The sequence below is a fragment of the Pongo pygmaeus genome, chromosome 20, assembly GCF_028885625.2.
Source record: "Pongo pygmaeus isolate AG05252 chromosome 20, NHGRI_mPonPyg2-v2.0_pri, whole genome shotgun sequence".
NCBI classification, from domain to species: Eukaryota; Metazoa; Chordata; class Mammalia; order Primates; family Hominidae; genus Pongo; species Pongo pygmaeus.
In genome coordinates, this window is record NC_072393.2 from 52,739,315 (window position 1) to 52,763,909 (window position 24,595).

Consider the following 24,595-nt stretch of genomic DNA (forward strand, 5'->3'; position numbering starts at 1 on the left):
ACTCCCAGCACTTTGGGAGGCCAAGGTGGGCAGATGGCCCAGGAGTTCAAGACCAGCCTGGGCAACATAGTGAGACCCTGGCTCTACAAAAAATTTAAAAATTAGGCATGGTGCCACAAGCCTGTAATCCCAGCACTTTGGGAGGCCAAGGTGGGCAGATCGCTGAAGCCCAGGAGTTTGAGACCAGCCAGAGCAACACAATGAGACCCCCATCTCTATAAAAAATACAAGAACTAGCCAGGTGTGGTGGTGCGCACCTGTAATCCCAGCTACTGGGGAGGTGGGAGAATCATTTGAGCCAGGGAGGCAGAGGTTACAGTGAGCCATGATCATGCCACTGCACCTGGGAGACAGGGCAAGAGCCTGTCTCAAAATAAATAAATGGGCCAGGTGTGGTGGCTCCCGCCTGTAATCTCAACACTTTGGGAGGCCAAGGCGGGTGGATCACAAAGTCAGGAGTTCGAGACCAGCCTGACCAACATGGTGAAAGCCCATTTCTACTAAAAATACAAAAATCAGCCAGATGTGATGGCACACCTATAATCCTAGCTACTCGGGGGGCTGAGGCAGAAGAATCACTTGAACCCCGGAGGCGGAGGTTGCAGTGAGCCAAGATCGCGCCACTGCACTCCAGCCTGGGTGACACAGGGAGACTCCGTCTCAAAAATAAATAAACGTTTGATAATAAATGGAGGAAATGAGGCCACACAGGGCTTCGCAGGCCACAAGGAAGAGCCTGGGCTTTGTCCAAGGGCCCTAGGAAGCCACTGAAGGCTTTTGAGCATCATCTGCTTGTGTGCGGAAGGCAGATGGAATAGAATGAGATGGAGACAGAGAACCAGGGAGGAGGCTGAGGGGACCCAGGCGGGACAGAAGGCACAGGGACCATGGGGTGGGAAATGTGTCAAAAGAGGAAGGAGGGAGGTAAGAGAGAGGAAGGAATGAATGACTTAGGCAGCCCATAAAACTAGGTGATGACATGGACACATGGCGGGAGGGTGAGGACAGCATTTTATTTTACTTTATTTTTTTGAGATGGAGTCTTTTTGCCCAGGCAGGAGTGCAGTGATGCGATCTCAGCTCACTGCAACCTCCACCTCCCAGGTTCAAGCAGTTCTCCTGCCTCAGCCTCCCAAGTAGCTGGGGTTATAGGCACCCGCCACCATGCTCAGCTAATTTTTGTATTTTTAGGACAGACAGGGTTTCACCATGTTGGCCAGGCTGGTTTCGAACTCGTGATCTCAAGTGATCTGCCCGCCTCGGCCTCTGAAAGCGCTGGGATTACAGGTGTGAGCCACCATGCCTGGTCAAGGACAGCATTTTAGATGGTGTGGTCTGAGCAAAATGGGAAGATGATAAGGAACCAGCCATTGAAAGTTCAAGGAAGATGCTCCAGGGCAGGTAACAGCTGGAGTCCAGGTTTTATTACTCTAAGACAATGGGAGCCACTGGGGGGTTTTGACGGTTTTAGTAAGACTCCCCTGGCTGCTATGGGGGAAATGACAGCGGCTAGCGGCTGTGAGGTCAGAAGCAAGGACCCTGCAAGGAGAAGGCTGAAACCATCCAGGTGGAAGACAGTGGCTGGGACACAGTGTGGGTATGGGAGGTGGTGACGAATACGCATACATAATGCAATACATTAATTATAAAGGAATAGTGAGGCCAGGCGCAGTGGCTCATGCCTGTAATCTCAGCACTTTGGGAGGCCGAGGGGGGCAGATCATGAGGTCAAGAGATCAAGACCATCCTGGCCAACATGGTGAAACCTCGTCTCTACTAAAAATACAAAAATTAGCTGGGTGTGGTGGCGTTCACCTGTAGTCCTAGGGCGGGAGGCTGAGGCAGGAGAATCGCTTGAACCCGGGAAGTGGAGGCTGCAGTGAGCCGAGATCGCGCCACTGCACTCCAGCTGGGCGACAGAGTGAGACTCTGTCTCAAAAAATAAATAAATAATAAAAAATAAAGGAATAGTGAGAACAGCCTTAGACTTACTGGGAGCTTAATGTATACCACGCCTTAAGCCGATTGGTATAGTGGATTGGCTCTTTGAGTTCTGGCACCAGCCCTGAGGTGAGTATTAGCATTTGAGGCATTTTACAGGTGAGAAGCGTGAGGCACTGAGAAGTAAGGGAACCTGCCCGGAGTCCCCCTCGCTGGAAAGTGGTGGGGCCAGAATCGGATGGGCAGCACTTGCTGATGAGCTGGAAGCTGGGACGCTGGGGGTGGGCAGAGGGTGTGATTTGCAGGATCTGTCTGGAGTAACTGGGGGTAGGAGGAGGTATGGGGAAGTTTGTGGGCACAGCGGGAAGTCCGGGGGAGCTGAAAGCCCCGGGGCTTACCTTATAGTATCTGTTGGTCGTGTTGTTCTGGAAGAGCGTGATGCACTTGCAGTCCAGGCGCCAATAGTGCCGCTTTCTCTGCAGAGATGTTTGAAGAGTCACGTGAACCGCCAGACTTTCCTGCCCAGTCCCTATCCCGTGGCGCTGCTTGGGGCTCCAGGTGCCTGGAGCACCACGTGCACGCCCTAACCCTAGCACCTACCCCACGCCGTAACCCCACCCCACCCACACGCCCTAACCTTAGCCCAGCCCCCCACGCCCTAACTCCAGACCCGCCCCCACTTAGCCCTCTTCCTCCAGCCAAGCTCCTCCCCTAACTCTAGCCCCGCCCCTGACCTTGCCCTGAGCCCCAGGTCTTCCCTAACTCCTGCCCCTAGTCCCACCCTTATAACCCACACTTCTAATTCTAGCCCCGCCTCCAGCACGGCCCAGCCCACTACTGGCCCCGCTCGCGCCTAGCTCCAGCCCCACCCACCTAGCCCCGCCTACTCAAGCTGAGCCGCCCCTCTTCCAGCCTTCGCTCCGCCGTACCGGGCCCCGCCCCGGCCACTCACCAGCGTGTCCTTGTTGCTGTAATGAACCACCCAACCCTCCCGCAGCGTGGTGCTGGATTTCCGCGTCGTGTGTCGCACCGATTGCACCACCCTCATTAGGGGGATGTACCCCAGGGAGCTGCGGGGGAAGAGGAAGGGGTGAGAAGTCACATGCAGAAAATGACCATGCTGCTTGGGAACGCAGGGGGCATCTCTGGGAAACTAGGGCGTTGGGGACTGTTTTTGTTTGTTTGGTTTTTGTTTTGACCTTTTTCCCCCAACACCCGGGAGTTGCTTTTTGTTTCTTTTTAAGAGGCTGGCTCTGTCACCCAGGCTGGAATGCAGTGGTGCGATCTCGGCTCACTGCAACCTCTGCCTCTCGGGTTCAAGCGATTCTCGTGCCTCAGCCTCCTGAGTGGCTGGGACAATCACGGTGACCATTAGGTGCACGCCACCACCCCTGGCTAATTTTTGTATTTTTAGTAGTGATGAGGTTTCACCATGTTGGCCAGGCTGGTCTTGAACTCTTGGCCTCAACTCCTTCCCTAACTCCTGCCCCTAGTCCCATCCTTATAACCCACCCTTATAATCCATTCAAGAGATCCATCTGCATCAGCCTCCCAAAGTGCTTACAGGTGTGAGCCACCACACTGGCCCAGGAGATTCTTGAGAGGGCTTCTGTAGTAGGCCTTTCTGAAGTCAGGCTGCCTAGCGAATTACCTAACCTCTTCTTGCCTCAGTTTGTCCACCCAAAGGGGATGCTATGAGGAGTGGAAACCTTTCTACGGAGCTTAGTACAGTGCCTGGCATACAGAGGACCTCCAGTAGGTGCTAATTGGTATTTAGTCCAGCAATTGTGGAGCCAGCTGTGTGACACTGGGTGATTCAACCTCTCTGGGCCTCACCTCCCTCATTTGTGCAGATGCTGTTAGTACAGTAAGGAAGGTCTAGAGAGATTAAGTGGCCTGCTGGGCGTGGTGGCTCATGCCTGTAATCCCAACACTTCGGGAGGCAGAAGTGGGGGGATCACTTGAGGTCAGGAGTTCGAGATTTGAGAGATTAAGTGACTTGCTCAACTCTGGAACCAACAATCTCTGGATCCCTGTGCTAGATCAGAACCCGGGTGGCCTTGATCACATCCCTTTGTCTGAGACTCAGTTTCCCCATCTGTGAAATAGGCTGCCTCTCCCCACACCTGCCACCCCCAATCCCTCAAGGTCCAACTCTGACAGAGTATGATTGTGTTACTAGACATTCCCAGGAAAGACGTGGGAGAAAGGGAACCTGCGGCTTCAGGCTGCTTGGGTTGGGAGGCACCATAGGAAACACTCTGTCGTCACTGTGACCGGCTTACCCATCCCCTTCCCCTCGCCCTCCCTGCTGCAGCTATGTGGGTCTCTTTGCTGTCCCTGGAACAAGGTGCCTCTACCCAAGGGCCTTTGCACTCGCTGTTGCCTCTGCCTGGAAGCCTCTTCCCCCAGAGCCCCACAAGGCTCCTTCCCTCCCCTCCCTTCAACTGCCACTTCCTCAGCAAGGTCTCCTTGAATGACCCATGAGAGCATGTCCCCCGTTCTCCATCTCCTCTTGTTTTTATCACCATTACCAATACCCGATGCTATGGATGCATTTACTAGCTGTCTCCCCACTGAGGCAGTCAGCTTCAGAAGGGCTGACTTTTACCTCTTTTGTTCATAGCTGTGTGCTTGGAGTCAGAACACAGCAGGTGCTCATTAAATATTTTCCATTGCACCTGTGAGGGTGCCCCCTTACCCCTACCCCAGGTTTATCACCCCGTGGGGTAGGTACCTCATCGCCCCAGGAGGAAACCGTGGCACACAGGGAAGCACCTAGCAAGTGAAGTGGTAGAGCTGGGATCTGGGCTGTCACCCTCCAGCGCCTGTGTGAACTGTGCTTTCTCAATAAACATTCATGCCACACCCATATAGGAAGTGCCTGATCTGAGCCAATCCTGTCCTAGGCACCTGGGAGGGCAGAAAATATCCTTGCCCTCATGCACCTGAGCTCACATTCCAGTGGAGCTGAATAAGCATGAACTCCGTGTATAGTTTAAAAATGTGTAGGCTGGGGACACGGTGGCGCACATCTGTAATCCCAGAACTTTGGGAGGCTGAAGTGGGAGGATTGCTTGAACCCAGAAGTTCAACACCACCCTGGGCAACATAGCAAGACCCCATCTCTAAAAAAAAATAAATAAATAAAAAGAGGAATATAGGTCAGGCGCAGTGGCTCACGCCTGTAATCCCAGCACTTTGGGAGGCCGAGGCAGGTGGATCACCTGAGGTCAGGAGTTCAAGACCAGCCTGACCAACATGGCAAAACCCTGTCTCTACTAAAAATACAAAAAAAGTAGCCGGGCATGGTGGCGGGTGCCTGTAGTCCCAGCTACTTGGGAGGCTGAGGCAGGAGAATCGCTTGAACCCAGGAGGCAGAGGTTGCAATGAACTGAAATTGCATCACTGCACTCCAGGCTGGGCAACAAGAGCGAAACGCCATCTAAAATTAGCCAGGGATAGCAGTGCGTCCCTGTAGTCCCAGATACTCGGGAGGCTGAGGCAGGAGGATCACCTGAGCCCAGGAGTTTGAGGTTACAGTGAGCCACAATCACACCACCGCACTCCAGTGGGCAACAAAGCAAGACCCTTTGGGAGGCTGAGGCGGTTGGATCACTTGAGCTCAGGAGTCAGGAGTTCAAGACCAGCCTGGGCAACATAGGGTAGACCCTGTCTCTACAGAAATACAAAAATTAGCTGGGTGTGGTGGACGAGCCTGTGGTCCCAGCTACTTGAGAGGCTAAGGTGGCAGGATCGCTTGAGCCCAGGTGGTCGAGGCTGCAGTGAGTCAAGACTGCACCACTGCACCAGCCTGGGTGACAGACTGAGACCCTGTCTCAAACAAAAAATTATTTTAAAAAAATTGTAGTGCTTTAAAAGGTTTGCCTCAGGAACTGGGAAAATTTACAAATATAAGGTGATGTCAGCCCATTGTAGAGAAAAAGAAATTGAGGTTCACTGTGCAGGAGGGTCTTCCCCCAGGGTCTCTCGGAGGGTTCTGTGTATACCTCTGGGCCTTGCCTCCCTCGCCTTCCTCCTCCTCACTGGCGTGGAGCGCATTCTCCGAGTGGGAGCCAGGGATGACACCGGAGTCCTCTGACTCATCCATGAGGGCGCTCTTGTCAGCCTCGCTGAAATCGGTGGCCTCCTCCATCGGCACATCTGTGGGGATGGAGGCATCAGAGGGGCCTCCACCCAGTCCTGCCCCTTCCCCTTTCTCCCCAGCATCCCCCCAGCCTCTCACCTCCATTGATAAGGGCCTCCCCCAGGCAGTCATTAGGGACGCGGGTGGCGCAGCGTTTGTGACAGTTAAACTTGCAGTCTGGTAGGACAGGGAACAAGGGGACAGGTGAGAAGGGGAAGAGAGGTTACCTGGAAGGCTTGAACCTTGACCCTAAGCTTCAGGCTCAAAAGAGTCTACTCTTGCTGTCTGGGTAAGAACACTGGCTGCTGCTGCCCTGGTCATTTTCCCACTTTCAGCCACAGTTTCCCCAACTATCCGGGGGTCTTGATTAAGTGGGAGGGCTAGACTCAAAATCCCGATGACTGCCAGGTGCGGTGGCTCCTGCCTGTAATCTCAGTACTTTGGGAGACCGGGGAGAGCAGATCATTTGAGGTCAGGAGTTCGAAACCAGCCTGCCCGACATGGTGAAACCTCGTCTCTACTAAAAATACAAATATTAGCTGGGCGTGGGACTACAGGTGCCCACCACCACGCCCAGCTAATTTTTTTGTGTTTTTAGTAGACGGGGTTTCGCCATGTTGGTCAGGCTGGTTTCGAGCTCCTGAGCTCAAGTGATCCACCTGCCTCGGCCTCCTAAAAGTCCTGGGATTCCAAGCGTGAGCCACCGCGCCCGACTTGTGTGTGTGTGTGTGTGTTGTTGGTTCTAATGTGCTGTGACTCTAGACTCTGAACACCCTAGGGCTGGGTTCCTCAACCCGTGACACTAACACAATGCCCAGGATAATTCCTTGTTTTAGGGCACTTGTTCTGTGTATTGTAGGATGTTTAGCTGCATCTCTGACTTCTACCTACTGGATGCCAGTAGCACTATCCCAGTGTACCAAACAAAACCATCTCCAACCCTTGCCAAACATCCCCTAGGAGCGAAACTGCCCCTGGTCAAGAATCATTGCTGTAGAGTTCAGTGTTTCCACGGTTCTAGGGACACTATACATCGAAGATTCTAGAGTTTGCTAAAAACCTATTTTATGAAGGTTCTATGATTCTGTATTTTTTTTTTTTTTTTAGAAACAGTCTGGCTCTGTCACCCAGACTAGAGTGTGCAATGGCACAATCTCGGCTCACTGCAACCTCTGCCTCCCAGGCTCAAGCGATCTTCCCACCTCAGCCTCCTGAGTAGCTGAAACTACAGGGACGCACTACCATGCCCGGCTAATTTTTCGTATTTTTTGTAGAGATGGGGTCTTTCCATGTTGTACAAGCTGGTCTTGAACTCCTGGGCTCAAGCAATCCACCCACCTAAGCCTCCCAAAGTGCTGGAATTGCAGGTGTGAGCTACTGCCCCTGGCCTGATTCCGTATTTCTAAGGCTTCAGAGTTTGATGTCCAAGTTTCTAGAACTCTAGACATCTATGAATCGACACTTCTAAGACTCTTTAATGTCCAAGATTTTAGGGTATTATATATCTAAACTCTAAAATTTGACAGTTCTAGGGTTCTACAATTCTAGGCTTCTCTGCCTCCAGAATCTGCAGATTCCAAGGTTCTAGGATTCTATACATACAAGATTCTAGAATTTGATGTTTCTATGCTTCTTTAGCTCTAGGCTTCTAAGATTCTAGAATTCGATTGTTCCAGTAAATTCTTGAACTGGATGTTTCTAAGTTTATATAGATCTAGACTTCTGAGGTTCTAGAATTTTTTTTTCTTTTTTTGAGACAAGTTCTTGCTCTGTCACCCAGGCTGGAATGCAGCGGCACAATCACGGCTCACTGCAGCGTCAACCTCCTGGGCTCAAGCAATCCTCCCTCCTCAGAGTCCCAAGTAGCTGGGACCACAGATGCATGCTGCCATGCCTGGCTAATTTTTAAATTTTTTTATAGAGACAGGGTTTCGCCATGTTGCCCAGGCTGGTCTTAAACTCCTGGGCTCAAGTGATCCACCTACCTTGGCCTCCCAAAGTGCTGAGATTTTACATGCATGAGCCACCACACCTGGCTGGATTCTAGAATTTGATTGTTCAAAGTTCTGGGAGTCTAGAATTTCCAGGATTCTAGGTTACGATGGTTTCAAGCTTATATGATTCTAGACGTCTAAGACTCTCAAATTTGATGCACCTATGTTTCTAATACCCTCAAATCCCATGGTTCCAAAATTCTCATGTTCTGAGAATCTATAACTTGGGAGATCTAAGATGTGTAATCTAAAGTTCTGTTGTTATTTTAGCTGAATTATATCATTCGGAATTCTTCAATGTTATTGTTCTGATTCTAGAATTCTCAGGTTCTACAGTTTTAGAATTCCATGCTAAGCACGTTATAAAGCTAGGATTCCAAGGTTCTAAAGACTGAGGTTCAGCTGGGCGCGGTGGCTCACACCTGTAATCCCAGCACTTTGGGAGGCCGAGGTAGGAGGATTGCTTGAGCCCAGGAGTTCAAGACCAGCCTGAACAATACAGTAATACCTTCTCTCTACAAACAATTTAAAAATTAGCTGGGTGTGGCCAGGCGCAGTGGCTCACGCCTGTAATCCCAGCACTTTGGAGGCCGAGGCAGGTGGATCACAAGGTCAGGAGATCGAGACCATCCTGGCTAACATGGTGAAACCCCGTCTCTACTAAAAATACAAAAAAAATTAGCCAGGCGTGGTGGCGGGCATCTGTAGTCGCAGCTACTCAGGAGGCTGAGGCAGGAGAATGTCATGAACCCAGGAGGCAGAGCTTGCAATGAGCCGAGATCATACCACTGCACTCCAGCCTGGGCGACAGAGTGAGACTCCGTCTCAAAAAAAAAAAAAAAAAGAAAGAAAATTAGCTGGGTGTGGTGGCACCACCTGTAGTCCTAGCTACAGTCCTAGCTACCCTACTTGGGAGGCTGAGGCAGGAGGATCACTTGAACCCAGGAGGTTGAAGCTGCAGTGAGCCGTGATTGCGCCACTGCACTCCAGCCTGGGTGATAGAGTGACACCCTGTCTCCAAAAAAAACAACACACACACACACACACACAACTGAGGTTCTAGGATTCCAGAATTCCAAAGGTCCCAGAACACTAGGATTCAGGGCCCTCCCCTTCTGAGGCCCTGCGCTCCCAAGGTTCAGAATACCTGTGCTGAGATCCTTGTGTCCTGCCACAAGACCAGGTTGGGGCGGGAAGGAGGTTCTGACCCTGTCTGTCCTCCCCGATGGGCCCAGCTAACCTTTGCATTGCAGGCCCTGCCGGAAGAGGCCCTTGAGGAGTTTCTTGCAAGCCTGGCAAACGGTGGGCCGTGTATAGCTGTGGATGAGGAAGGTGTGCGGCACCTTGACCTTGGAGAGCAGCATCTTGTCCAGCTCAATGGGGCGGCCCGTATACGATGAGGCAGAAGAGGAGGAAGAGGATGACGGGGGACGGCGAGGCAGGAGTTCGGTGGTGCTACGGCTCTGTCGTTGGCAAGAATGGAAGGGACACATCAGTGCGTTGGCCCCATGCCTGGGCCAAGTCACCCCCCTAGCCACCAACCCGTCCCATCCCCCATCTCCTCACCAGCTCATCAGCCGTGCAGGGCAGGGACTCGGAGGTGCCGAGGCGCAGCGAGTGGCCGCTGGCCAGAGACGTGGATGACAGGCGCCGTTTGCGGGCCCCACTACAGTTGTTGGGGATGCTGAAGGCACAGCGCTTGTGGTAGTTCAGCCCGCAGCCTGCAGGGGGCGCCAGAGAGTAAGAGACATGGCGTCTGCCCCTCCTAGGTCTCTTCTTGAGAAATTGTGCCCTTTCCACCCAATCTCCCACCTGGTCCTGTCCCCTCACCCCCGAGCACGATCTCCTCCAAAAGGCACTACTACCCGTAAGTGCATCAGCCCCTTCAGGCCCGCCCCTCAGAGTTCCGCCCCAGGTTCCAGCTTGTAGCCCCACCATCACCCCATCTGTCCCCTAGACCCTGAACACACCCACACCCCTTTTCTCACTCCAACAAGGGACATCTCAGAGGTTCCCCCCAAAGCTCCGTCCCCAGTTTCAGCTTGTAGCCCTGCCATCACCCCATCTGTCCCCCAGACCCTGAACACGCCTCACACCCAAAATTTTCCCACTCCAACAAGGGATACCTCAAAGGTTCCCTCCAAAGCTCCGCCCCTAGTTCCAGCTTGTAGCCCCGACATCACCCCATCTGCCCCCCAGGCCCTGAACACGCCTCACACCCCACCTTTTCCCACTGCAACAAGGGATGCCTCAAAAGTCTCCTCCAAAGCTCTGACCCAGCCCCAATCCTCTATGGTAAGCACCTCCTTCTAGTCCTCCCCAAAACTCCTGTCCATCTCCCTAGAGACACCTGTTCCCCCTTCTAACCCTGACCTTCCTTTTTCTGAGGCCCCTTTGGTTCCCCCTGTTTCCCCAGCCCCAACTTTCCAAAAGAAAATGCCTCTCCTCACCCCGACCCCTAAGGTCACTATCACTCCCTCCAGGTCTGCTCACCCCCCGTACCCCACTTTCTCTTCTCTGTAGACCTGGAATCCAGGCAATCCCTAAGTAGTGTGATTAAATCTTAGTAGTGTGGGCCACGCATGGTGGCTCACGCCTGTAATCCCAGCACTTTGGGAGGCCAAGGCAGGCAGATCACTTGAGGTCAGGAGTTCGAGACCACACTGGCCAACATAGCAAAACCCCATCTCTACTAAAAATACAAAACTTAGCTGGGTGTAGTGGCACACGCCTGTAATCCCGCCTACTCCAGAGGCTGAGGCAGGAGAATCACTTGAACCCAGGAGGCAGAGGTTGTAGTGAGCTGAGATCACACCACTGCACTCCAGCCTGGGCAATACAGCGAGACTCAGTCTCAAAAAAAAAAGAGTTCTCAGTTGTACTCAAGTTCATTGTACCATACTAGGCAGAAGTATGACTTCTTATTGTCTTTATTTTATTTTGTAGAGATAGGATCTCCCTGTACCCCAGGCTGGAGCACAATAGCACAATCATAGCTAACTGCAGCCTTCAACTCCTGGGCTCAAGTAATCCTCCTGCCTCAGCCTCCTGAGTAGCTGGAACCACAGACGTACGCTACCATGCCCAGATAATTTTTTTATTTTTATTTTTTTGTAGAGATGGGGTCTCGCTACGTTGCCCAGGCTGGTCTCGAACTCCTGGGCTCAAGTGATCCTCCCACCTCAGCCTCCCAAAGTGTTGGGATTACAGGTGTGAGCCACTGTGCCCTGCCTATTTTATCTTTTAAAATCCTCATCCATGGAGAAATCAGCTCAACTCCGTTTCCCACTGGACGTCCTGTACGCGTGCTCTAATACATCTCCAGTGATGCCAAATGATTCCAGGATCGCTTTCTATTCTGGAGTGAAGAATGTTCCTCCAGCCTTTGGGAGTCCTTCTGGTACCCGCCTGCTCCAGGCTTTCCAGTTCCACACCTCCTCACTGTAGGCACTGTCTTGGCTGCATGCTGTAATCACGGAGGCAAGCTTTTTGGAAAACGGTGTTGGCCCTGCAAGAAGAGCTTCAGCAGGGCAAATGGTCTTTGCACACAGGAACCATTTCCCAGTGTTGGCCTTGAATCACTCATATGCTTTCCAGAATTTCAGAGTCTTATCTATAACTCTCAGAATGAGTCTCAGGATAGAGTTAAACTCCTGTCGGAATGTAGTCATTTGGGGTTCTCTTGCCACCATAGGAACTGGGACCATCACCTGTGATGCTGCGCCAGTGAAGTCTGTGCTGATAACCCATTAGGACTTGATGACACCAGGGCTGTACCATGACGAAGGCTGCATATGCTGAGACCTCGAGAGTTGGATATGGTGTGTGGACGATGGCAATATTTATAAGAGCTTTGAATGCACTGAATCAGTATCTGCAGGCCTAGAGTCCTTAAATAATACAAGTATACTTAGGACTCCATGATGATCTGGAGAAACTGGATTCCTTTCTTTCTTTTTTTTTTTTTTTTTTGAGACAGAGTCTCACCCTGTCACCCAGGCTGGAGTGCAATGGTATGATCTCGGCTCACTGCAACCTCCACCTCCCAGTTCAAATGATTCTCCTGCCTCAGCTTCCCAAGTAGCTGGGATTATAGGCACCTGCCACCACACCCAGCTAATTTTTGTAGTTTTAGTAGAGACAGGGTTTCACCATGTTGGCCAAGGTGGTCTCTAACTCCTGACCTCATGAGCCGCCCGCCTTGGCCTCCCAAAGTGCTGGGATTACAGGCGTGAGCCACAGTGCCCGGCCCAGAATCAGGATTTCTGTACAAGCGTGGCACCCACGGAGCTAGAGATGCTGTTTCAGACCTAATACCCAATGGAACATCCAAGAATATGGCTCTAATCGCAGGGCATGCTGTAGAAAAATGGAGGCGCATGGGGCCCAGCGCAGTGGCTCATGTCTGTAATCCCAGCACTTGGGGAGGCTAAGGTGGGTGGATTACTTGAGACCAGCCTGGCCAACATGGTGAAACCCCGTCTACTAAAAATACAAAAATTAGCCAGGAGTGGTGGTGCACACCTGTAATCCCAGCTATTTGGGAGGCTGAAGCAGGAGAATTGCTTGAATCCGGGAGGCAGAGGTTGCAGTGAGCCAAGACCACGCCACTGCACTCCATCCTGGGCAATGGAGCAAGACTCTGTCTCACACACACAAAAAAATGGAGCCACAGGGTCTCATCACAGAATGGATGGTTCTCACCTGTCATCTGTCCTCATAGCCAATGCAGGTACATGGCCTTCATCTGTAGGCAGAGCCCCGATTTCAGCATTCTCACTCAGAAGCATGAATAACAGGGACAGAGGACCTATATAGATCTTGACACTTGGGCCAAACCTTGAGACATCTTGGCTTAAAGAACCGTATGTTTTGGACAGGCGTGGTGGCTCATGCCTGTAATCCCAGCACTGTGGGAGGGCAAGGCGGGTGGATCATTTGAGGTCAGGAACTCAAGACCAGCCTGGCCAACGTGGTGAAACCCTGTCTCTACTAGAAATACAAAAATTAGCCGGGCAGTAGTGGCGCGCGCCTGTAATCCCAGCTACTCGGTAGACTGAGGCAGGAAAATCGCTTGAGCCTGGGAAGTGGAGGTTGCGGTGAGCTGAGATCGCGCCACCGCACTCCAGCCTGGGTGACAGACTGAGACGCTGTCTCCAAAAAACAAAACCTGTATATTTTTAAACTATGATTTAAGGAGATATGTATGGGTGCTGTTATGGACTAAATGTGTCTCCCCCAAAATTCTTACGTTGAAACCCTAACCTCCAATGCAACTATATCTGGAGATGGTGCCTTTATGGAGGTAATTAAGGTTAATTGAGGCTGAAAGAGTGTGGCTGTAATCCAATGGGACTGGTGACCTTTTTTTTTTTTCTGAGACAGAATCGTGTTCTATCACCTAGGCTGGAGTGCAGTGGCGTGATCACAGCTCACCGCAGCCTCAACCTCCCAGACCCAGGTGATCCTCCCACCTCAGCCTCTTGAGTAGCTAGGACTAGAGGTATGCACCACCATGCCTGGCCAATTTGTTGTATTTTTTAGAGACGGGGTTTCACCATGTTGCCCATGCTGGTCTCGAACTCCTGGACTCAAGCGATCCACCCACCTTATCCTCCCAAAGTGCTGGGATTATAGGCATAAGCAACCATGCCCGGCCTTCCTTATAAAGGGAAGAGATACCAGGGACTTCTCTCTCCATGTCCCATGTGAGCACTGCCCTCTGCAAGGCAGGAAAGCAGGCTACACCAGAAACAGAACCCTGCCAGAATCTGGATCTTTGTCTTTCCAGCCTCTCACAATTCCAGGGATTGTGAGAAGTAAATGTCTGTCATTTAAGCCACGCAGGGTGGTATTCTGTTATGGCAGCCCTGACAAACTAAGACAGGTGCCAGGTTGACAAGAGGTGGACCCTGATAGTCATGTTTATGTGTCAGCTTGGCTAGGCGAGATCCAGTTATTCAGACACTAATCTAGATGTGGCCATGAAGGTTTGTTTGTTTTTTGTTTTTTTTTTGAGACGGAGTCTCGCTCTGTTGCCAGGCTGGAATGCAGTGGCACGATCTCGGCTCACTGCAAGCTCTGTCTCCTGGATTCAAGTGATTCTCCTACCTCAGCCTCCCAAGTAGCTGAGACTACAGGCACGTACCACCACACCTGCTAATTTTTGTATTTTTAGGAGAGATGGAGTTTCACCATGTTAGCCAGGATGGTCTCGATCTCTTGACCTCATGATCCGCCTGCCTCAGCCTCCAAAGTGCTGGGATTACAGGCGTGAAACACTGTGCCCAGTCAAGGTTTGTTTTTTCTTTTCACCTTCTCAACCCAGCTTTTCCCTGAGTCCAGGAAGAACTGGGAAGAGAAGGCCCCATGGAGGTATTTTCTTGTCTTTTCATTTTTTTGAGACAGAGTTTTGCTCTTGTTGCCCAGGCTGGAGCGCAATGGTGCGATCTCCACTCACTGCAACCTCTGCCTCCCGGGTTCAAGAGATTCTCCTGACTCAGCCTCCCGAGTAGCTGGAATTACAGGCGTCCACCACCATGCCGGCTTTTTTGTATTTTTAGTATAGACAGGGTTTCACCATGTTGGCCAGGCTGGTCTCGAACTCCTGACCTCAGGTGATTCACCTGTCTCGGCCTCCCAGAGTGCTGGGATTACAGGCGTGAGCCACCGCACTCGGCCCAGTGGAGGTATTTTCTGGATGTGATGAAAATCCATAATCAGCTGACTGTAAGTGGGAGAGGTGATCCTGCTTGTTCTGGGTGGGTCTCATTCAATCAGCTGAATGTTTTAAAAAGCAGATCAAAGACTTCTGGGATGAAGAAATTCCACCTGTGGACGTCAGCGTCCGCTTGTGCCTGAGAGTTCCCACTTGCCCTTCCTGATAGGATGGATTTTTTTTTCTTTTTCTTTTTTTTGTTTTGTTTTTGTTTCTGTTTTCAGAAGGAGTCTCACTCTGTCACCAGGCTGGAGTGCAGTGGCACGATCTCGGCTCACTGCAACCTCCGCCTCTCGGGTTCAAGCAATTCTCCTGCCTCAGCCTCCCAAGTAGCTGGGACTACAGGCGTGTGCCACCACGTCCGGCTAATTCTTTGTATTTGTAGTAGAGACAGGGTTTCACCATGTTAGCCAGGATGGTCTCAATCTCCTGACGTTGTGATCCACCCACCTCGGCCTCCCAAAGTGCTGGGATTACAGGCGTGAGCCACCGTGCCCGGCCTTTTTCCTGTTTTTGAACCAGGGTCTTGCTCTGTCACCCAGGCTGGTGTGCAGTGGTGCAATCAGGGCTCACTACAGCGTCGAGCTCCCAGGCTCAAGTGATCCTCCTGCCTCAGCCTCCCAAGTGGCTGGGACCACAAGTGTCTGTCAGCATGCTTGGCTAATTATTTTTTGTACAGGCAGAGTCTTGCTATGTTGCCCAGGCTGGTCTTGAACTCCTGGCCTCAAGTGATCCCCCCACCTTTGCCTCCCAAAGTGCTGGGATTACTGGCCTCCCCCACTGTGCCCAGCCGGATTTGAGTTGCCTAGCCAGCCCACACAATTCTGTAAGCTGATTCCTCGCATATAAATATCTTAATATATATCTCCTACTGGATCTGTTTCTTTGCTTGATTCCTGACTGATACAGGCCCCACCCTCTTCCCCAGCCACCCTTCTGCTCCCCTAGGCTCTGTTCTTAGGCCCCTACTTGTCCCTCCCAGCTCCACCTCCTAGGCTCCGCCCCTAGACCTGAGCCCCGGCCCAGCCCCACCACTCCTTCCCCAAGCTCTGCTTCTGGGCCCATCCTTCTTCCCATTATTACTTCCTAGGCTGCGCCCCCAGCTCTGAGACCCGCTCCTCCTTCGCACGCTGGACCCATGCCAGGGCCATTACGCTCCGCCCCCGGTGCAGAGCCCCGCCCCAGGCCCCGCCCCCAACCCCTTAGCTCTCACCATCGCACTTGAGGCCCTGGCGCACTAGGCCGAAGAGCATCTCCCCGCAGTGATCACAGAAGGCAGGCGCCCGATAGGAGTGCACCGTGAGGGCGTGCGGGCGGATCTGGAAGTCCTCGAAGGTGGCCGAGGCTGTAGGCGGAAAATAGGGGTGGATGCTTGAGGCGGGGTAGGCCAAAGCTTTTCCAGACCCCACGTTCCCTGATTTCTCACAGTCCTCCCAGCCGCAAGGTTTGATCTTTCCTTCCTTCCTTCATTTGCTCTCATACTACATTCTGCCTGGGTTCAAATCCCAGCTCCACCCCTGAACAAAACACATATATCCCTACGCCCGGGGCAGGGACAGAGCGGGAATTGGAGAGTTGTTTAATGGGCAAGGAGCTTCCGTTTTGCAAGATGACAACAGTTCTGGAGATTGGCTGCACAACAGTGTGCATGAACTTAAAATTACTGAACTGTATGCTTAAAAGTGCTTAAAATGTTGTGGGTTTTTGTGTTTGTGTTTGTTTGAGAGTTTCACTCTGTCACCCAGGCTGGAGTACAGTAGTGAGATCTCGGCTCACCACAAGTCCGCCTCCCGGGTTCAAGCAATTCTCCTGCCTCAGCCTCCCAAGTAGCTGGGATTACAGGCATGCGCCACCACACCCGACTAATTTTTGTATTTTTAGTAGAGACGGAGTTTCACCATGTTGGCCAGGATGGTCTCAAACTCCCGACCTCAGGTGATCTGCCCGCCTCGGTCTCTCAAAGTGTTGGGATTACAGGCGTGAGCCACCGCACCCGGCCTAAAATAGTAATTTTTATGTTATGTATATTTTACCAAATTAAAAAATTTTTAATTAAAAATACCACCACCAACAACAAAAAAGAACATGGATAGGCGGTGCCCGGTGGCTCACATCTGTAATCCCAGCACTTTGGGAGGCCCAGGTGGGTGGATCACTTGAGGTCAGAAGTTCGAAACCAGCCTGGCCAACATGATGAAACCCTGTCTCTACTAAAAATACAAAAATTAGCCAGGCCTGGTGCCGCATGCCTGTAATCCCAGCTACTCAGGAGGCTGAGGCAGGAGAATTGCTTGAACCCGGGAGGCAGAGGTTGCAGTGAGCCAAGATCATGCCATGGCACTCCAGCCTGGGTGACAGAGCAAGATTCTGTCTAAAAAAAAAAAAAAAAAAAAAGCCCAGTGTGGTGGTGCATGCCTGTAATGCCTGTAGTCCAGCCACCTCAGGAGGCTGAGGCGGGATGATTGCTTCAGTCTGGGAGGTAGAGGCTGCAGTGAGTGGTGGTCATGCCACTGCATTCCAGCCTGGGTGACAGAACAAGACCCTGCCTCAAAACAAAATAACAGGCCGGGAGCGGTGGCTCACACCTGTAATCGCAGCAGTTTGGGAGGCTGAGGTGGGCAGATCACTTGAGATCAGGAGTTCGAGACCAGCCTGGCCAACAAGGTGAAATCTCGTCTCTACTAAAAATACAAAAATTAGCCACACGTGGTAGCAGGCGCCTGTAATCCCAGCTACTTGGGAGGCCGAGGCAGGAGAATCGCTTGAACCCAGGAGGCAGAGGTTGCAGCAAGCTGAGTTTGCGCCACTGCACTCCAGCCTGGGTGACAGAGCGAGACTCTGTCTAAAAAAACAAAAAATAATAAAAATGACAAAAACAAAACAAAACTCAGGTTTAGGGGAGAGACAAGGATGAAGATAAAAATTCAAGTGAGGTCAGCTTATGATATGAAAGAGTACTTAAAGCCTGAACAAGGTCACTAAAGGTGTAAATCCAGACTTCTGTCATTCATTCATTGAGCCGGTTTCACTGAGCACTGCAGTATGCAGGAGCAGCAGGGAAGACAGCCATGAAAAAGGCAGCTGCCCCCACCCTCAAGAGGGACCAAGGGCCATAGACTGCTCTAAGGTGCTGAGAGCATGCCCATTTATACTACTGGAATAGTGAGTGGGTGAACTGGCTTCTGGCTGTGTCTTAGAAAATCACCTGGGGGCTTTTAAAAATACTGATGTGCAGATCCCATCTCACTTTGCAGAGATTCTGATTTAATTTGGCATTTTTGTGGGAGGAGCCATGGACATCATTACTTTTTTTTTTCTTTTTCTACTTTTTTTCTTTTTTAGAGATGGGGTCTCTCTCTGTTGCCCAGGCTGGAGTGCAGTGACATGATCGTGGCTCACTGCAGCCTCAAACTCCTAAGCTCAAGAAATCCTCCCACCTCAGCCTCCCAAGTAGCTGGGACTACAGACGTGTGCCACCTTGCCCGGCTAACTTTTTTTTTTTTCTTTTTCCTTTTTTTAGAGATGGGATCTCCTTATGTTGCCCAGGCTAGTCTCAAACTCCTGGGCTCCAGCGATCCTCCCACCTCAGCCTCCCAAACTGCTGGGATTACAGGTGTGAGCCACTGCAGCTGGCCTATTTTTTACCTTTATATTAAAGTATAACACAGTCAGTTACAGATCGAACTCCTTCTTCTCCTCTTTTCCCCCTTCTCACTACTGCACTTGACTAGTCTTATAAATAAATAAGTATAACATATGTTCAGGAAAGGCCGCACATCACAAGTGCACAGCTCAATGAATTTTCAAACTGTACAAAGCGTGTCACTAGCATCCTAATCCATAAATGAAAGTTTAGACCAGTCCCTAAAAAGCCCCTTCATGACCCCACTCTATAACCATCCTCCGGAAGCCCCCAACTCTCTTTTTTTTTTTTTTTTTCCAGAGGGAGAGAGAGGGGGAGAGATGGAGTCTCACTATGTTGCCCAGGCTGATCTCGAACTCCTGGGCTCAAGCGATCCCCCCAGCTCCAGCTCAGCCTCCCAAAGTGCTGGGATCACAGGCATGAGCCACTACGCCCGGTCTCTCCGGACTTCTAACTTCTGCTACCCTCTCCTCCCCCAGATGCCCCGCCCCCGCCCGAGGCCCCGCCCCCAGGCCGGCCATCTCCTCTCACCCGACAGCACCACCTCCACCAGGTCGCCCTCCTGGATGTCTCCGGCCGAGCGCACCAGCTGCAGGAGGTTGGCCGACGTGGGGTCATGTTTGAAAAGCAGGATCTTGTCGTAAAGGCCGTAGAAGCCACACTCAGGGAACTGAGGGGCGGGAGAGGGATGTGGCGACGGAAAAGCTCAGAGCCGCCTTCAGCAGCGGGCGGACTGTGACCCTCCCAGGGCAGGGCCGGCTGTTTCCCCCGGAAACGCAGAGACCCCGCAGGCCCTCGCTTCCTGCCTGCCCCCTCCCAACCACAGCGCGAGCCGGGCAGGATGCCAGCGCCCCAAGTGTGTGGGGAGGGGGCGCCGGCGTGGGTTTGGTGGCTGGAAGGGGGAGCTGGGGTGGGAGGGAGAGTGGCTCCGGGAGCGTGGACACCTCGAATTTTCCGGAACCTGGCGGAGGTGGGAGGGGATGCTGAATGAACACTCCCTCCCCTGTGCCCCCTCCCCAGGCTCACACACCCGCCCCCCAGCTTCCTTCCTGGATCTGTCTATTGTCCCAGTTACCTGGCTCCAGGCCCAGCACTGGGGTGGGACGAGCTGGAAGGAGGACTTTTCGGGGCTCCTGGGAAAGTGGGGGGGGGCAGGGGACTTGGACTCGAGGGGGCTGGAGATAAGGAGGGCGCCTGCCACCCAGTGCTCAAAGGACCCAGGTGTCTGGGTCCTCAGCTTGGGGGGCCTGGGGGCAGGAAATGAAACCTAGTAGAACAGAAAGTGAAACTGCCCCGGTGGGGCCTCGGGAAGGAAGGTACGGGGCCCTAACACACCTGGACCTGGCAGAAAAATAAAACTGGGGTGAAGCCTGAGCGGGGCAGGCTGGGGACTTGAGCACTGGACAAAGAAGTTCACCCAAGGGACAATCTGCCCCCATACCCCCACTGCCACCAGCCTCCCATGAAGTGGGCTGAGTTGGGGTGGGGAGCTGGGCCTGCTGGATTCAGGCATTTGGTGGGCAAAACCCTATCAGTTATCACTGCTAAGAGAGAGTCCACAGAAGACCAGGACTGGCTTGGCCCTGACCCCTTGGGAAGTTTTTCTCTAAGCTTCAGTTTCCTTGTCTGTAGAATGGGGGAGCTGGCCCAGTTCCCCACGTTTCTCTGACGCCCAAAGGATTCATTTCCAGGAGTCTGAAAAGATTCTGGAATTTGGATATTTTGGGACTCCAACATGCTCACATTATAGAATTATACATTCTAGATTCCAAACTGGTATCACTATACATTTTAGGATTTCAATAACCTAAATAAGCGGTAATCTAATATTTTAATATTCTAGGAGTCTGACAAGCTAGGACTGTGCTGTTTGAATTCTTTAGCATTCAAGGACCTCATCCATCCAGCATTCCAAAATTCTAACATTTTAACTTTCTAGGATTCAACAATCTAGGAATCTAATATTCCAACATTTTAATGTTTTACTGTTTCACAAACCTAGAATTCTAATATTTGAAAACTAACATGGGGGCAATTTAATTGCCTAGGATGCATATTCCAACAAGTTATGATTCTACTATTCTAACATTTCTACAGTCCAGTACTCCAACACAGAAGCCCACTATTCTTTTAACATTTTACGGTTTAGACGTGGAGTTCCACCTGGTTCCCTCTTGCCATAACACCCAGCTGCCCACCCTGGGGACCCTGGTGTCCAAAATTAAGAGTAGGCTAACAGCACTGTGACTAGGAAAGGGAATAGAGTCCCCAGGGTCTGTAGGGGTGCTTGCCCCTCCACACATATCTCAGGCTTAGGGGAGGGCAGAATTGGGCTCCGAGACCTCACTTGCCCCTGGCAGCTAACTCAAGCACCTGCACCCACACATGTCACCGGATCACCATGGCCAGCCCGGGTTCAATTTCTCCTGTTTCCACCAAATGGGAGGCCCGGGATGGGCCTGGACGTGGAGGTCCGCCGACATCTGCTGCCCCTTCCTCCCCTCTCTACACCTGGCTGGTCCCTCCCTTCCTCCCTGTTTGCTGCAGAAAACAACGACATGCAGGGACATGAAATTTGGGGAGGCCTCTGGGGCACCCCACCCCTGCCCAGTCCTCTCTCAAAGGGATGGTGGGGAGAGGGGCAATGGAGGGGGGCAATGCCCCCTATCCCTCCATCACCCAAAGCTCAGGTCTCCTTCCTCCCTCTTCCGCACACCAGGCCCCAGACCCCTCTGCCAGCGCCCTCTCCTTCAACCTCTCCCCGAGCTGGATCCAGGGAGCCCGCGCCCTCACCTTCTGGTCCACGATGGAACAGGCCAGCTGCTTCACATGAGCCAGCTCGGAGGCGGCGGGCAACAGCACGAACTCGCGGGTCAGCCCGATCTGGATGTGAAAGGAGACCCCGGAGCCCGGGGCCGGGATCTGGGGCAGTAGCGGTGGTGGCGACTGCAGCTCTAGGCCGCCGGGGGGCGGAGGAGACCCCGGCCCGGGAGAGCCAGGGAGCCCGGCGGGATAAGAGGGGGCGGCGGCCATGGGGGGAGGCCTGGGACCGGCTGCCTGGAGCCCACCCGGGACCCGGCCGGGGGGCCCCGGGGGACCCTGGGTTCTAGATCCGCGGGATCTCGTGAGCAGGTGGTGGGAGAGCGGGGATCCGAGAAAAGATCTGGCAGGCGGAGGGGACCTGAGGATGGCGGGGTCCTGGGAAGGAGAGAAAGGCACTGTAAGATCAGAAAGGAGAAAAGTAGTGGTTTGGAGGTCCCAGCGATTGAGAGATTCCAAGAAGCCCGAGAGGAAATCTAGTAGGTCGGGGTCACAGGGATCAGGGGAGCCCGCGATTCAAAGGCCTCTTCCCTAGAGGAGGGATTGAGAAGGGGGCAGAGGGAAATCCCAGGATCCAGTGCTCCAAAAAGAGGATCCCACTCAAAAGGCGGCCCGGGGGAATTCACCTTGGGGGTGGAGGGCAGGAGTCTCTGAGTCGGGGACCGAGTGGATTCCAGAGATAAAGGGGTTCGCAGGGACCCGACCGGCCCGGGGATGGGCAGAGGGGACCCGAGGGCCGGAGTGGGTAGAAGGGAATCTCACGAGTCGCAGAAGTTGGAGAAAAGTTCGGTCGGGAGCCGTGAGGAAGGGGGCGTTGCCGGAGCGGGGTTGGGTGGGGGCAGGGAGGGTCGCCAGGCGTCAGTAGCTCTTTTTCCCCCTCCAAAGTTTAAGTCAGCGGCGGCGGCCCGGGAGGAAGTGTCCGGAGCGACAGCGCAGTCGACCAATCGGCGCGGGCCTCGGTGACGTCGAGAGGGGGCGGAGCCTGCCTAGGGGCCGGGGGCGGAAGAGGAGGGCGGGCCCGGTGCCTCCGAGTTGGGGGCTGGACCTCCGCCTCCAGGGTCCGGGACCAGGGATGGTGTGAGAGACGGAGGGCAGGCAGGCGAGACCAGTTCCTTCCCTGAACACAGCCAAGCCTGGAAAGTTAACTTTTCCCTCGGCCGGACAGGGAGGGGAAACACTATCACCCACCGCCGGTCCCGGGCGTCGGGCTTGGAGGCCACTGGCCCTTTAAAGGAGGGGAGCCCTCTCCGGCAGGCGTCCGGCGCCCATGGCAGGGGACGGGTGGGAAATCGGTTTCAGGTCCCGGCCCGCTCCCTGAGTTCGGCCTCTCTGTTCTCCGAGCGTCGCCCCTGCCCTCCCCGCCGCGTCCCAGCCCAGGGAAGGGGGTGCTGCAGAGCGTCCCCCCGCCCCAGCCCATTTAACACATGGAAAGACCGAGGCCTCCAGATGGGTAGGAAGGGCTTGCCTTAGGTCTGTCTCCAGCTATGCTGGGCAAAGTGCATGGCTCTAACTGGGTGGGTGGGGAGGGTCCATCCCCCCGCCCACCCCAACCCCGCCTTAGGACAGTGTGGGGCTGCCCGGAGGGAGGACAGCACACCCATACCACTTCATAGATGCAGAGTGTGTCTCCTGGGGATGTGGAGTACGTGTGCATGTCTTTCTCCCCATGTGACTTTAGGTGAGTGGCTTCTCTGTGAGCCTCAGTCCCTCCATCTGTTGGGACTGTAATAGGACTGACCCCACATGGGATGGTGGGAGCCGATGCCATGGTATACAGGTGCCTGGAAACGCAGCAATTCAGTAAGTGGTGGTTGTCTCTGATAATATGCGGAAAGGGGTGGCCACCTCCAGCACTCAGGCTTTGATGGGTGGGCACGCCCATTCAGTCACCCAGCAAGTATCTGTGAGGACCTACTGGGTGCTGGGTGGGCCCTGCTGTAAAACTCCAGCCGCTACAGGGGTCAGGCTTGATCTCTCCTCCCCAGCTAATAATCAAATAGTGGCTACCATTTAGTTTACACAGGGTAAGCTGAAGCCTCAGAGAAGCAAAACGTCTTGCCCAAGATCCCAGAGTGAAGTTGCTTGAGGGAAGCTGCCCCACCCACCCCTTTGATTGACAAGTCAAGGCCTAGGTTTGAGCTCTAAGAGAAGGGCCACCTGTCTGGCTGGGATGCTGGCAGGACTGGAAATGGCAGGGCTGGCTGGGGATGGGGGCTGCCAGAAGAGCCCCTCTTCCTGGTGTACGGCCGTTGGGGGTAGCTGAGGTCGGTACAGTATCGATTCTGTCACCACATCCGGGGGCTGGGGCTGAGGAAGGAAGTCTGAGGCTGGAGTGAAAACCCAAACCACCACCTGGGGAACTGCATCGAGCCCAGAGGGATGGGCAGGGAGCACACCACGTGGAGCCCACGCAGGCTCCTGTTGGCGTCACCTAAGGGCCTCCTGCCCACCTGCACCCTTTCTCCTGAGGGGCAGATGACTGTCCCAGCAAAACGCTGCCACGTCCCGAATGTCCAGACAGCGGCCTCCATCCTTTCTCGTATGTTCAGTGGGGCCTGCTGGGGGACTGGGGGCACAGCCCTTTACAACCCAGGAAGTGGGCATTAGTGGCCTGTGGCAGTGGTGCTAGGATTACCAAGGACGCCTGGCTGGTAGGTGGTGGAAGCCTCCTCCTGGAGACAGGAGCGGCGGTCCCCTCCGTCTCATCTGGAGCATGTGGACACCTGCTCCCTCTTTTTAAGGCTGTGGACCCAGTGAAATGCCATGTAAAGCACTCAGTACAGTAGACATGGACCACCGAGAAGGGAAAGGAGGGACGCATCAGGACATGAGCCACGAGGGCTCGGGCACCTGCGGCACCTCCTCTCAGCATGGAGGAGCCTGCAGCTTGTGCCCCAAAGCCATCATCCTCCACTGGCAGGTGCAGCCTTTCCCTCCCTGCTCCTTGTGGGCCTGGGATGGGAACAGGAAGGGGGTTTACGTCCTCTGGGCACCAGCCCTTTGGCCTCGCCACCACCCTCACACATCCCAGGCGGGGCTGAGGCTTCAGCTGGACTGTCATCACAGTATCTGCTCCTCAGAGCTCTACCCCTGGGGAGGGAGCACTTAGGGACAGAAAGAAAGGGCACAAGGAGATTTGGTCCACTGCCTCCACTTCTGTTCTCCACCCACACCCCACCCAAGCTCTGGGCCCCTCTCCGGCCCCTGCTGCCCTACCACAAAACCCCAACCCATCATATTCCCTCTCTCCAAACTCCACCCAACCCAGGCAGAGCCTGTCACTCCTCCCCCAAAGTCCCCAGTACCCTCAACAGATGGCACTGTCACCCATC

The 24,595-nt window shown here is 53.5% G+C and overlaps 1 protein-coding gene across 4 annotated transcripts in view; it reads right to left on the reverse strand.

Annotated features, from left to right (window-relative positions):
- The window catches only part of PRKD2 (protein kinase D2), a 44,077-nt gene extending 21,856 nt beyond the window's left edge, over positions 1–22,221 (reverse strand). Inside the window, exons 1-10 of one of the 4 annotated variants that reach the window (XM_054466304.2) lie at positions 22,026–22,221; positions 21,237–21,641; positions 18,975–19,113; positions 16,014–16,145; positions 9,649–9,803; positions 9,323–9,545; positions 6,188–6,265; positions 5,952–6,105; positions 2,894–3,011; positions 2,340–2,417 (exon numbers count right to left, since the gene is read on the reverse strand). In XM_054466304.2, coding sequence (XP_054322279.1) covers positions 2,340–2,417; positions 2,894–3,011; positions 5,952–6,105; positions 6,188–6,265; positions 9,323–9,545; positions 9,649–9,803; positions 16,014–16,145; positions 18,975–19,113; positions 21,237–21,476 — 1,317 coding nt within the window. In that variant the 5' untranslated portion in view covers positions 21,477–21,641; positions 22,026–22,221. Of the gene's footprint in view, positions 1–2,339; positions 2,418–2,893; positions 3,012–5,951; positions 6,106–6,187; positions 6,266–9,322; positions 9,546–9,648; positions 9,804–16,013; positions 16,146–18,974; positions 19,114–21,236 lie in introns of all 4 variants that reach the window. The other 3 variants (XM_054466303.2, XM_063658219.1, XM_063658220.1) reach the window with 3 other exon arrangements.
- Between the last annotated feature and the right edge of the window lie 2,374 nt (positions 22,222–24,595).